The sequence below is a fragment of the Argiope bruennichi genome, chromosome 7, assembly GCF_947563725.1.
Source record: "Argiope bruennichi chromosome 7, qqArgBrue1.1, whole genome shotgun sequence".
NCBI classification, from domain to species: Eukaryota; Metazoa; Arthropoda; class Arachnida; order Araneae; family Araneidae; genus Argiope; species Argiope bruennichi.
In genome coordinates, this window is record NC_079157.1 from 84,632,709 (window position 1) to 84,645,954 (window position 13,246).

The 13,246-nt window shown below is 31.6% G+C and overlaps 1 protein-coding gene across 1 annotated transcript in view; it reads right to left on the bottom strand.

The window, feature by feature from the left end:
- Positions 1-13,246, bottom strand: part of LOC129975825 (sushi, nidogen and EGF-like domain-containing protein 1) — a 40,174-nt gene that overhangs the window by 11,228 nt on the left and 15,700 nt on the right. Inside the window, exons 5-8 of the mRNA XM_056089053.1 lie at positions 10,042-10,182; positions 6,341-6,454; positions 3,828-3,935; positions 401-508 (exon numbers count right to left, since the gene is read on the bottom strand). Coding sequence (XP_055945028.1) covers positions 401-508; positions 3,828-3,935; positions 6,341-6,454; positions 10,042-10,182 — 471 coding nt within the window. The remainder of the gene's footprint in view (positions 1-400; positions 509-3,827; positions 3,936-6,340; positions 6,455-10,041; positions 10,183-13,246) is intronic.

A 13,246-nucleotide genomic window follows, 5' to 3' on the forward strand; every position in this document is an offset into this window, starting at 1 on the left:
AAACTAAGAATAACTAATTTAAACGATGAATGTAGTAAAAGAATCCTTTTATAAGCATTTATTAGGAATTTGTCAATTTAAAAATATAAAAATGACTAAAAAATTAATATTGCTAAAATAAGTAATTTACGCAAAGTCTTAAAACACTTTCTTCTTAACATTTTTTAGAAGTTTATTTACTGTGCTTTAACGCAACGAGCACTTTATGTAAGAAGAACAACTAACTAAAAATAAAATTTAGTGATATAAAAAAAATATTATAACAAATGTAGCAGCCAAAAAATTATTTTTGTGATACAATAAGCTTCTCATAGCTATAATATAATTAATTTTTCATTTTTGTAATAAAAAACAATTTCAATACACTTTGTAAAATTAAAGAAAAATGTCTCAATATTACCTCTCTCGCAAACATTTCCAATATAGCCGTATCTGCATTTGCACTTGAAAAAATTTCCATACCTTTGGCAGGTACCACCATTATAGCATGGATTATCAGTGCATGCATCTACCAGTAAGAAAACTTTGATTAATACACAATTGTTCCATATAATTCTCATACGAATTCTAAACTAGCATGTATTGAAAAATGTTTAATCATGCATGAATCCAAGAATGTATTATTTTGCATTCATCTTTGCACATTCAGTAAAATTTTAAATTTTTGTAATTTCTCAGTAAGTAACCAACTCCAAAAAAGTAACTCTATATATTATTATGAATATATAATATTTATTTCTTCTAGTATTAATAATAATATTCAAAATATTTGGCGGCGTCATGGCATAAGGGTAGCGCGTCTTCCTCGTGATCTGCGCGTCCTGGGTTCGAATCCCGGTTCGAGCATGGTTGTTCTTCATCTGTGTTCTATCTGTGAGGTGTGTGAATGTGCCCCCCGGTAAAAAGGGGCTGTGCAAGCGAATGTGTGGGAGTTTAATGAGCTAGAAGTCAGACTTCTGTCCTCGGTTGCTCAGGGGTCTTTACCCTTAGAAGCTACTCCACCCACTTTCCGTGGTAACGCGGGCACGACATCAGCATTCAAAATATTTACAGACGAATAGTTGCCAGGTCAGTGACCCCTGATCTTCTCCATCCTTTATTGACGAATATAGGTGGTGGAAAACTAAAGAATTAAGACAATATTTTTATTAAGAATCGAGATCAGAAGATCTTTCAAGAAAACTCCATATCTTATGATGGAGACAATATAAGCGGAGACGATTATGAATTCTGTACTTGGAACGTAGACCACGAAGTGATCTGAATCTGCACTTTCAATGCTACAGTTGCTTTCTGGCAAATTCTTTGTTCTGAGTTTCTGCAAGTGATGTTCATTGTGTAACCTTGACAAAGTTTTTGTTGCCTATGTTTCGCGTTTTCTTATGCAGTAAGGTATTGTTTTCCATTATCTATCATTTTGGACTTCTTTCACAGTACATACAACAGGCAAATTTTCGTAACAATGTAAATAAGATAATTTGATATTATAAAAATCTGATTGCAGAAAAAGGATTTTATCACGCATTTCTAAGTAATTATTGCCTTTAGAAAAGTCTCTTGTGCAATCGACTGCCGTAAATTCAATATTGGAATCTGAACAATGCTGAAAGGTAAACATTTCTAGTCCCTCCCCAATAAAAAATATTCAACTGATAATAATGTAAATATAACCAGATGAATAAAATATCAATTCTATCTCGGATATTTCTGTTTAAAATTCAAATTAATAATCCCGTGGTTTTCGCGGATATGATAAAATTGAATTTTGGCATGAAATATGTATTTAATTGAAAAAATATTGTCTCAGGAAATGACTAACATGAAATCAAAACTGAAATTTTGCAACTAAGTAGTATAAGATTGTACTATTTTTCATGAAAATAAGATTTGGGACAACTTTTAATGCTATTATAACACAATTCATACTGACAACAATAAAATTAAAAACCAGCGAGAGTAGTTTTCCGGAACTTTCTTGCATGTTCTCTAATTAAGATCTTATTCCCCTCGCTTGATGGTGAACTTGGGGTAAAGTCGCAAAAACCACTCAGATCATCATCCCCGATATCTATTGGAAACTAATTAACCAATCACCGTGCTAAATCGCCTTCAATGATTTGTGGTGAATCACCTGGGTGAATTTCGTTTCAATTTAATTCACAGAGATCAATTGGAAATTTGGCAATCTAACATTTTCACTGTACCTAAGGTGAAAATATGTACTTTGGACGCCTATTCTCAGACTAATTAAAACCGAAATTTAGCACAAGGTCACATACCGAATTTCATTGATTTAAACCATTGCTTTTATGATTATTGCGTTTACATGTATGCCAAAGTATGGACCGGCAGACGGTCAATCCTTCGACAGATTTGATTCAAAATTTGATAATAATTTACATTTCACATGAAAGACCTGTCTACCAAATTTTATTTATCGAACTTTTTACCCTTTGAAGTTCTCGAATTCACTTCTACTTAAACAGCCAGTCAGATAGATTACTTTAAATGGATTTCAATAAAAATTTCATAGAAATATAGAAATTTAAATTTCTATCGATACAGTAAGCTTCGACCGGCTAGTATATAGAATCAGTGATTTATCGCGTTGGCATAATTCGGCAAATATGTTTATCGAGTTTAGGCTGGTCTTTAATGTAGAAATTCGTAAAGATTTTATCAAAAGTTATTACAATATTTTCTACACTACACTACAATATTTTCTCTGTATTTCATTTAAGAGAAATCAATGAGGGAAACTTTAATAAATTAATCTGCCATAAAAATGTCATTTCAGTGCTCTGTTCCATTGATAGAGGTTTATAATGTTATAAATGTTCACAGAATTGTTATTAAAATCTTAATTACCAATTCATTAATACAGAAGACATATTTATAAAAAGAGTTTGCTTGGCCTTTTCAATTATTTCGCATTGATGGATAATTTCAATAAATAAAAAAAATTGCCATGCAAAAAATGTCTAGCTTTTTAAACATTATTAAATGAAAACGACAATTTCGGTAATTTACTGTTTGTAAGAAAAAAACACATTATTTGGCTTTTGCACTTGGCTTTGTATATCATTATTTATTCATTCTATAAAATGCCAGATTTTGAGAAAACAAAATATAAAATTGCCTTCCATTCTTCTGTAAAAAAAATTCTGGAATTTTTCAAAATCTGTAAAAATTACTTAATTCTGCCAGTGAAAGACATTAATATATTTTGTATTTATTCATTTGTGATAATATAAATATAATTACATTTTCTAAATCAGCAATTAATAACAAACAGTAAGATTTTTAAAAAAATCACTCCATTATTGAGGAAATGAAATACGACGATAAAGAATAAAATGCCGATACTTTTTGACAATGATTAGCTTTATGGAAAAGTTAATTATTTTTTAATTGATTTTACTGATGAAAAAGCAAAAACATGAATAATTTTATTATATAAAATTTAAAAAAAATCAGGTAAGAAGACTGAAATTTCATGTGATTTGGAGAATCATCATTACTCAATACGTAAAGAGAGGCTATTTATAATTTTGAATTGTAATAAATAAATAAAAAAATAAAATCGTGATATACCGAGAAATATTGATATATGTTGGACGATATTTCGCGATGTTTAAGTTCAGTCATCGCTCAACCCTATGAATGGAGACCAATGTTATAAAAGAAATATTGTTCATCTTGTTCTATAGCAGTATATCTTAAAATATGCTTTAAGTGCTTTAGGAGGATCTATAGTAAACTCTGAAATGTGAATTTGGAAAATGTATTTCATGTGTATAAAATTTTTTAATTAATATTCATCTCACCATATTGGCAGGTATCTCCAAAAAACGGATGTATGCATTTGCATTTGAACGAGTAATCCATTCGAACACAAGCGCCACCATTCAGACATGGGTTTTCTGTGCATGGATCTGCAGAAAAATAAAGCAATTCATTTCTTGCTCTTATATCTCAAAAATGAATCAATTTTAAACTTTTCAGAAATAATTTACAATTTTTCTGTAGGAAATGAAAAACATGGTTATATATAACAGTTTGATTATCAGACATTTCATATAAAACATATTTCAAAATAATGGTCTACAACGGAATGCGGAAGATAGAAATATGTACAATTCATTCTATAGCTAGCTCGGTCAAATGATGTATCAGAAGTACAGCGGACTTGTCCATGTCAAATGCCATAAGAAATAACAACAACATGTATCAGAAGTGGAAGATTAAATTAAATGACGAGACGTGTAGAGTTATTATAATTTTTAAAAAATGTAATCTGTTTTTGAATAGTTAACAGCCAAAGATATTTTTCACATTGTGTAGAAGTTTATGTACAAGATTTTTCTAGAAAATACAGAACAAAATTTTTTGAAAATTAAGAGAATAACACTCAGCGACAATTTTTATTTCTCACAAAATATGTTAAAATGATCAAATGAATAATTTTAAAATACTAATATTTGGTAATTTTCCATTATTGGAAGCAAGTTTATACAGTATACTCACTAAAGATCTTACCATCCTTTTAACTTCAGAATGGCTGCATGTATATTCATAAAAGTGGTGTCTAGTATAGTATTGTTGTTGTTGTTTCTTATCCCCCTTGGATGGAATACTGTGGTGAACAGCATATAAGCCAGTTAACAACTCCGTTACCCGAGCAATTGCTTTGGTATCATTGTCATGTTACTGGACTACGAACCATAAAGTCCCATGTTTGATCCTTCGCGCGTCGTCAATCCGCTAAAATTGGTGACCTCAGACCATAAACCTTCAACCTTCGTAACAGCTGTTGTGGCGCCATCTACCCACAGCAAACCAAAGTCGTCAGACTCACTTGACGCAGGAACCACACACACTCACTACTCAACTGGGTACACGCCCATTTAGGCAACAGCTAAACTATATCACCACTCAACAGTCATATCTTTCGTCTCACCTCCAATTCACTGGAGGGAGAGCCTGTGGTGAATAGCCTATAAGCCAGTTAACAGCTCCGCGACCCGAGCGATTGTTTTGGTATCATTATCATGTTACTGGACTGCGAACCACAAGGTCCCAGGTACTATCCTCGCGTAATTCAATCCCCTAAAATACCATTCAAACCAAGTCCAAAAGATCGAATCTCATGATAAGATTGTAAACTGACTCCCCATCCTTCACCAGCTGCCTCACAGAGGCACCAATACAGCCTATAATATGAGTCGGAGAAGCTTCGGTCGAAGCAGTGACAAGGTTACATCTTTTGGCCTCTGATGAAGAAAAGAGTTTTTATATGGCTAGACCTTAGCCAAATAAGAGCGTTTAAACACTCCTTGGACTGTTGCACGCCAGAGACAAGCCTGGATACCAACTAGCATACCAGTCATGATCTGCGTGAATCCTCCATTTCGTTTTAGTTCTTAGTTTAAACAAGGATCTCTGTGGCCTGCAATCTGGAAGCGGGGAGATTGTGACTTAGGCTTCCTCCTTGGTCAGAACATCTACCATTTCATTTCCGTAGATTCCCACATGAGAAGGGATCCACTGTACGCTCACTGACCCAGTCCTTGCAAATGTAGTTAATTTGGAGATAATGTCTCTTCCCAACTTGTCAAAAATGTGTAGCCAGTCCTTTAAATACTGTAGTGAGCTCTTGCTGTCTAAGAGAAGTCCAGTATAGTAAAATGGTCATGTGCTACTGAATAAAACCATCTACGGCGCCAGCTGATGGGAAACTGCGGAGATGGCATTCCTTTCTCGAAAACAGAACACGATTACAAAAAAAAAAAAAGAGATTTACAAAGATGTAGAGCCTCATAGAATTAGTACGAAAAGTCTACACCGTAAAATCGTTACATCGATACTTAATCATTATTTAAAACTATATCGATAAATCTACATTTGTAAATCACTTTTTTTCCCCTGTGGTTTTGTTTTCGAGATAGGAAGGCAAACTCAGCAATCTCCCACCAGATGGCGTCCTAAAAGGTTTCATTCAGTAGCTCATGGTTATTTTACTATACTTAGATACAACTTTTATGAATGTAGCTGCAGCCATTCCGAAGTTAAGAGGTTGGCAAGTGACTTTTGTGGGAATACTCTATATTTGTGCTGTTCCGTTAGACCTGTAATTAATCAATATGAATATTATTGGCAAGATTTGGCGAACTATCTCAAAGGTTAGAGAGGTCTTAGTATTGATTGATGCCGATAATATTCAATAAATATACCAATAAAGCATTGATAATATACAATAAATGGATGGTTATAAACCATGCAATAAAGAAGAGATAATAAAGTACTAACAGTAATAAAAAAATAGAGCAATTGGTTTCACCTTTTTCGCAGAGAACTCCAAAATAAGGAGGTTTGCAAAAGCAACTAAAGGAGCGTCCTACTTCTAAACAAATTCCTCCATTTTGGCAGGGCGTACTGGTGCAAAGATTTATTGCTGAAAAATATCATTTGTTTCAGAATTGCTTTCAAATATAAGGTATGCATTACAGAAATTTAGGCATAGAAGCATTCTTTTATTTAAAATCTGTTTCAAATGTATTTATTATTAAATTTATTTATGATCAATGTTAATTATTGTTATTAACAATTTTAATATGATATTATTATTATTAATTTTATTTATGATCTAAAATGTACGGTCTGTTTAAATCAGAAAACTAAGTTAAAGATATGAAATTAATACTAAACATAACATTTTCTCATTCAAAATTTAAACAAAAAAAAAACTGATTAAGATTTTTAAAGAACATTTAGCAGAAAAATTGTCAATCACAGAGTGCAAAGGATATAATAGAAAATCGCGAAAAGATTATCTTTCTGTTGCGAAGATTTCAAATTATTTTCTTTTGTATGATTTATGGAGTATAAATTTAACATATGACAAATCAGTAATATTTATCTTGCACCTCAGTTTGATATGTTCGTATGATTTTGTTTTCCTTAGATTCATTTCAAAAATTTGATTTCAAATATCTTTCCCTTTTTAAAATAAGGACCGTATTACAGAAACTCGGGTGTTACATAATTGCCGATCAAAGAGTTAAAATTATTACATCAGATAAATATTCACACAGTGTGGACGATTCGGCTGCTAGTTTCATACATCTGCGAAGTTTTTTTTATGGTCCTTGGGCTTTGGTTTCGAGGCTGCGTGGTGTTTTTTTCATATTAGTTTAGAAAGGAAAGAGGCTATGTTTGGATCTCTCACTCAATTATCCCTAGATTTGGATAAATTGATTGGCTAATAAAATCTCACACTTCTGTTGCATCATGTGTTATATCTTAAATCTTTTGGTTCATATGAATTATTTCGTTGGTTGAAATATATCGAAGTTATATTAACGTTATATTAGTTATATTAACGTCCCGTTTTGAAACAACAACTAAGCCTATTTTGAGGTGGACCTCTTCATTTTGAGTCCCGGTCAAATGGCGGAAAGACGCCTGAGCTGGCTTCCCCTTCTCCAAACTTCCACACCGCACCAGCGGGAGGGCGTTTGTCTCCAATGGATTTGGCGTGCATTAGGCCCGCTTATACGACGGTTCTTCGGTGGAATCGGGTCTCGAACTTGAAGACACGAGACATTACCTCTAGGCCACTTAGGCCCCATCTATAAATCAAAATTTTGGTTGGATTTATATTATTTTTTTAATATATGTTTTACTGAGTGTGCAGTCAATGTCTTGATCATAAATTTGACAAAGTCATTGAAAAAGAAGAAAACTATTATTATTTCAGTTCCTTTCTTGCTCACGTAACAAAATTATTGTTAAAATATTCTTAATAAACATGAAATAAAATTTCAGAAAATGTCATAATTCCCTTGAACAGAGTTGTCCAAATTAAACTTAATCCAATCCAGAGGATTGTACATATTATTATGTCTCATACGACTCATAATGCTACGAAACTTTCACTACACACCACCCAGATCATACGTTCGCGGTTTGATGGGAAAAAATAATTCAAGAAGTCGCCAATAGTTGGAGCTAGGTAGACATATGGCGACTCAGAGAACAATCCACAATATTGTTACATCTGAAAGAGAACATTATTTGGTACGTTCGTGGTACCAATAAGAATTTCTGACGTTCCGTTATTATGTGAAAAGCATAAAGATTTGCGAATGAAATGGGATCTGGAGACCCTTGGGATTCGTATAGAAATCTTGTAGAACTCTTTGCAGCTCCATCTATTGGTGATTTTATACTAATTTTATTTTCAATAAATCTCTAGCACATGAGAGTCTATCGTTTAAATTTGATATCATTATGACCCATGCAGCAACCTGCACTGCCCTCTAGAATGTAAAAGGGGAAGTTTATTTTTGAGAAACCTGTACATAAAGAAAACTTCGAAATTATACGAAATGTTATAGGAGGCTCTAGGTAGGGGCTAATTCATAGTCTAATTTAAAATTATTTCTTTAAAAAAAAAAGGCAGGAATCGAACAGAAATTAATTTGAAATTTTTCCTTGAATATTTTGTAACTCAAAAATAAAAACGTACAATTATAAATTCTCAAAATAAATAACTAATAAAGTATAAAATCTTAATTACATGCTAATAAAAAAAATGAGGAAACATATATTCAAATGTAAAAACAATTAATAATAGCATACAAGGTGCGGCAAAAAAATTCGGACAAAGTTATTGCATAATGGAATAAAAGTTAACTCATTTCATTTTAATTTGTGTTCATTTCTTTTTGTCTGCCACTTCAAGTATAAAATATTTTATAATGTATCTTTTAGTTTATGAATTATTTTTTGACTTTTTTTATACTTTCAAGTAAAAGCTCTACTATTCTAGAGTTGTTTAAGCAAGAAAAATGACAGTGTGAACTCGTTCGTTTGCTTAATATGTCACGGCAAACAGTGTCTGATGCAATTTATCGTTTCAAAGAGCTTGCCAACGATGGTCGCCGTTCAGGAAGTTGACGGAAGCGTGCGGAGAACATTTTCCAATAACCGTAAGGCCATCAAAAATCGAGTTCATCGAAATCCGAGGGTTTCCATGATTAAGATCGCTCTTGAAATGGGAATAAGTGACCGATCAATGCGGTGAATGGTAGAAAAATGAGCTTAGACTGAGTCTTACAAATTCCAAAAACATCAGCTACTCACTGAAGACGACAATTTCTTGCGGCTACAAAGATGCCGAAACCTTCCGAGACGGGTCGCAAGGGAGTGATGGGAGAGATTCCTTTTACCTAATGAGAAGATCTTTACAGTTCAACAAGCTTATAACTCCCAAAACGACAGGATCTGGTCTGAAGATGCCCCAAGTACCTCGACAATTATTAAAAATCACCAGTATCCAAAGTCGGTCATGATATGGGGCAGAGTTTGCAAAGCGGCAAAACACCTCTGGTTTTTGTGGATGAGGGAGTTAAAATAAATCGAAAAGTGTACCAGCGGGACATTCTAGAAGCTGTTGTAGTTCTGTGGGCCAAAAAGCATTTCGGCAATGTAAATTAGACGTTTCTATACTCTCCGCACTCTCACACAAGGCTAAAAAGACCTTATTTTCCGGACGTGATATCCTTTGGAGAGTGGACACCTTATTCGCCGTATCTCAATCCCATGTGTTACAGTGTATGATCCATTTTGGAGTCTAAGGTTTGCACTAAACCACACAAAAGTTTGGACTCTCTAGAGCAATCCCTTCAGTAGGAATGAGATAAATTAAAGATATAAGATTTTCGGTCCATTTTTCTGAAAATTTCAATAAGAGTTTGCGCCTCTGCATCGCTGCAAATGACTCCCAATTTGAAACAAATTGAATTTATTTATTAGTAAAGGTCTACTCTTACTATTATTTGCTATGTTTTGTTAATTTATTTATTTTTAATAACGTTATACTAAAAATTGTTTTTCTAGGTTCTTTCTGCCACACCCTGTAATATATAAAATTCATAATCAAAAATGACCCATAAAAAATGATTAATTGAGCTATTTTAATTAAATTTTATTATCATGATTAGGATTATTTCATGAAAAACTATATTATCAAGAAACCTGGTTCTTTTGTTGACAGCGTACTTGACTCCCTCGTAGTGGAAACATATTGAGTAGTTTCTGTAGAAATTTTCTTGTCCTTTATTCTAGATGTCGATACGGTTGACGGCAGTGAAGGCCCCGTAGAACTTGTATCTTCAGCTAAAAGAATGATCATCATCATTGAAAGAATATTTGAAGAAAGGCTTAGCGATATACAGATCATGGCCAGATAAAGTTTTCTAATGACCCTTTAGCCACGAAAATATTAAGTTCCTTTTTACCATTCAAACTTTCGAAACCAAATATTTTTTTATAGATCCTCATATCATCAAGTAGTTTTAAGGAGTAATTTTTGACAAAGTGAAATCATTTAGAGTAATCGCCCAAAACTTTCTCGCATACTCATTAATAAAAGTGGTATTCCACAGACGTTTTTCATTGTCTTGGCGTATAATGGCTACAAAACATTCACCTTTGGCGTGAAGTCATCATTTTTACTGAATCTATGGTGTGATGCTTGGCGCATTATTTGGCAATGAATACACGGCATGAGGTTTTTAGTCTTGAAAAATCGAATCTGTGTATTAGAAGAGTTTTTCCCAATTGACTAATTAAAAATCAGAATTATAATTTTAATTACAAAATCATTTTCAAAATTTGATTCAGATTCATTTCAACTTTGAGTTATTATTTGGCCGTTTACCTATTTCTAAAAGAAGGGACCGTCATATGGTCAATACCTTGTTGGATACAGCTCAAAACCGGATCAGAGTCTGGGCTGTAGATGTCAATTCTGTGTATCTAATTTTATTGATATAGCTAACTTCGTTTTGTAATTATTGTGTTAACTTATATTAGAACAGCCGGACAAACAGACTTCCTCTGAACGGATCTTGTTCAAAATTTGATAGAAATCTGCAAATTTGGTATAAAGGTGGTATACCAAATTTCATTCGTCTCGAAACCGCTTTTAAGCTATTTCTGTAACAGTCAGACAGAAGGACTTATTAAAAAAAATGCGTTTTTTGAACTCGAGGAGATTTAAAACGTAAAGATTCGTCAAAATCTAGTGTTCGAATTTTGTGACGATTACTATACTTTTCCTATAATACATATACAAGAAAATAAAAAGTTTTTTTTTCAGCATACTAAGTACAAAAAATTTACAGATAAAGTTTAAAAGAAATTTTAAATAAAATAATAAAAAAGTATTGACTTATTTATGATATAATTTCAATGATATTTAATAAACCGATTAAGTATTTCTTTAAATTAAAAAGCCCCATATTTTGCAGGGTGGGGGTTATAAAATAAATTTAAAAAAAAATTGAAACTAGGAATGTTACTAGAATATTGTTCTAAAATTAATTTAAAGAATATTTGAATTTTATTTGAATAAATTCGACTGCATAATAGATAGCCTTCATAATAGATAGGTCAATTTATATTTTTTTCTAATTAAATACCAAAAGGGGTCATTTTGACTCCTTTGGCGGAAATAGGTAAATGCCAACACAGGGTAAACCTAGTGTTAAGAAAAGTTAAATTTAATCTTAGTACAACCATCGCTTTCCTATTAGTTATGTTTTTATAATATTATAATGTATACAACTAATATTACTGTTTTGAAACGAAATTTATTTAATTAATTGGTGCTTAAAATAAGTGATGGTTACGAACCATCACTTATTTTAAGCACCAATTACTGATAAAATGATACAGATTTATGCAGGTATCATTATTAATTTTTTTATAAAATCAAATTTTCGGAGTTAAGTTGAAAAATGCTATTGCTTTTCTTATTCATATTAAGAACTAGCCGCCTTTGGCGACCAGCCGGTTCGCCAATCTTAATGTTCGTTAAAATTTTAATAATTAAATATTTTATGCAATTCCAACTTTAATAGATTCTTCAGCAAAATATTTTAAAACTTCAAATTTTGATAGTCATATAATTCACTCATAATATTATAAAGGCCTTCAGTCATAACGTGATATGTATCTCTCTCATTTTCTGTTACCCCTCGTAGAATTTATGCTTTAAATTAAAGTGTAAAGGATTAATCTGCAATTAATATAATAATATTTTTTTACTGAAACAAAGCATTTTTTTAATAATATGATTACTGATAATAGACTCACTGAGCGTTTAAACTTTATGGGCACTAAAGAATATCTTTCTTAATTTATGTAATATCTCAAGAATTTGTCAACAAAATTTTCTCAGATTCATTATGAATGGATCGATTCATTAACAATGTTTCATTTTAAATGCATCAAACACTAAGAAAATAAAATGAATCGTTTAAAATAATCGGTCGAAAACAGGTCTAAAAAAACTACTTAAAAAACGATGTACTTAAAACTATAAGCATATATAAAAAATATATATAACTAACATAAATACAATTTAATTACAAAAGCATGCAACTAACCTAAAAATAATTTAAATCATTGAAAACAGGTTAAAAAAAACTACTTAAAAAACGACGTACTTAAAACTATAAGCATATATAAAAAATATATATAACTAACATAAATACAATTTAATTACAAAAGCATGCAACTAACCTAAAAATAATTTAAATCATTGAAAACAGGTTAAAAAAAACTACTTAAAAAACGACGTACTTAAAACTATAAGCATATATAAAAAATATATATAACTAACATAAATACAATTTAATTACAAAAGCATGCAACTAACCTAAAAATAATTTAAATCATTGAAAACAGGTTAAAAAAAACTACTTAAAAAACGATGTACTTAAAACTATAAGCATATACAAAAAATATATAACTAAACATAAATACAATTTACTTACAAAAGCATACAACTAACATAAAAGTAATTTAAATCGTCCGTTGATAATGGTTGCCATGCCAACAATCAGAACACAGTGCACATGCGTGAATTTTCTTCGCCTTTTACAGTAACGCAAATGCGTGAATTTTTCTACGCCAGTTGGGGTAACGCTATGCAGATTAGACATTTTTAATTTCCTTTATTCTGTGTTATTTTAATTCAAAAGTACTTCAGAATGAATCTGAAACATGGATTAATTAACAATGTTTAGTTTTAAATGCATAAAACATTAAGAAAATAAACAGAACAGAGTGAAATAATCCGCCGAAAAATCTTAACCCTAGCCTCATTACTGTTGGGAGAAAAAAAGAACTAAAGCCTAAATCATTTGGCGTTGGGGAAAATGGAAGATTATTT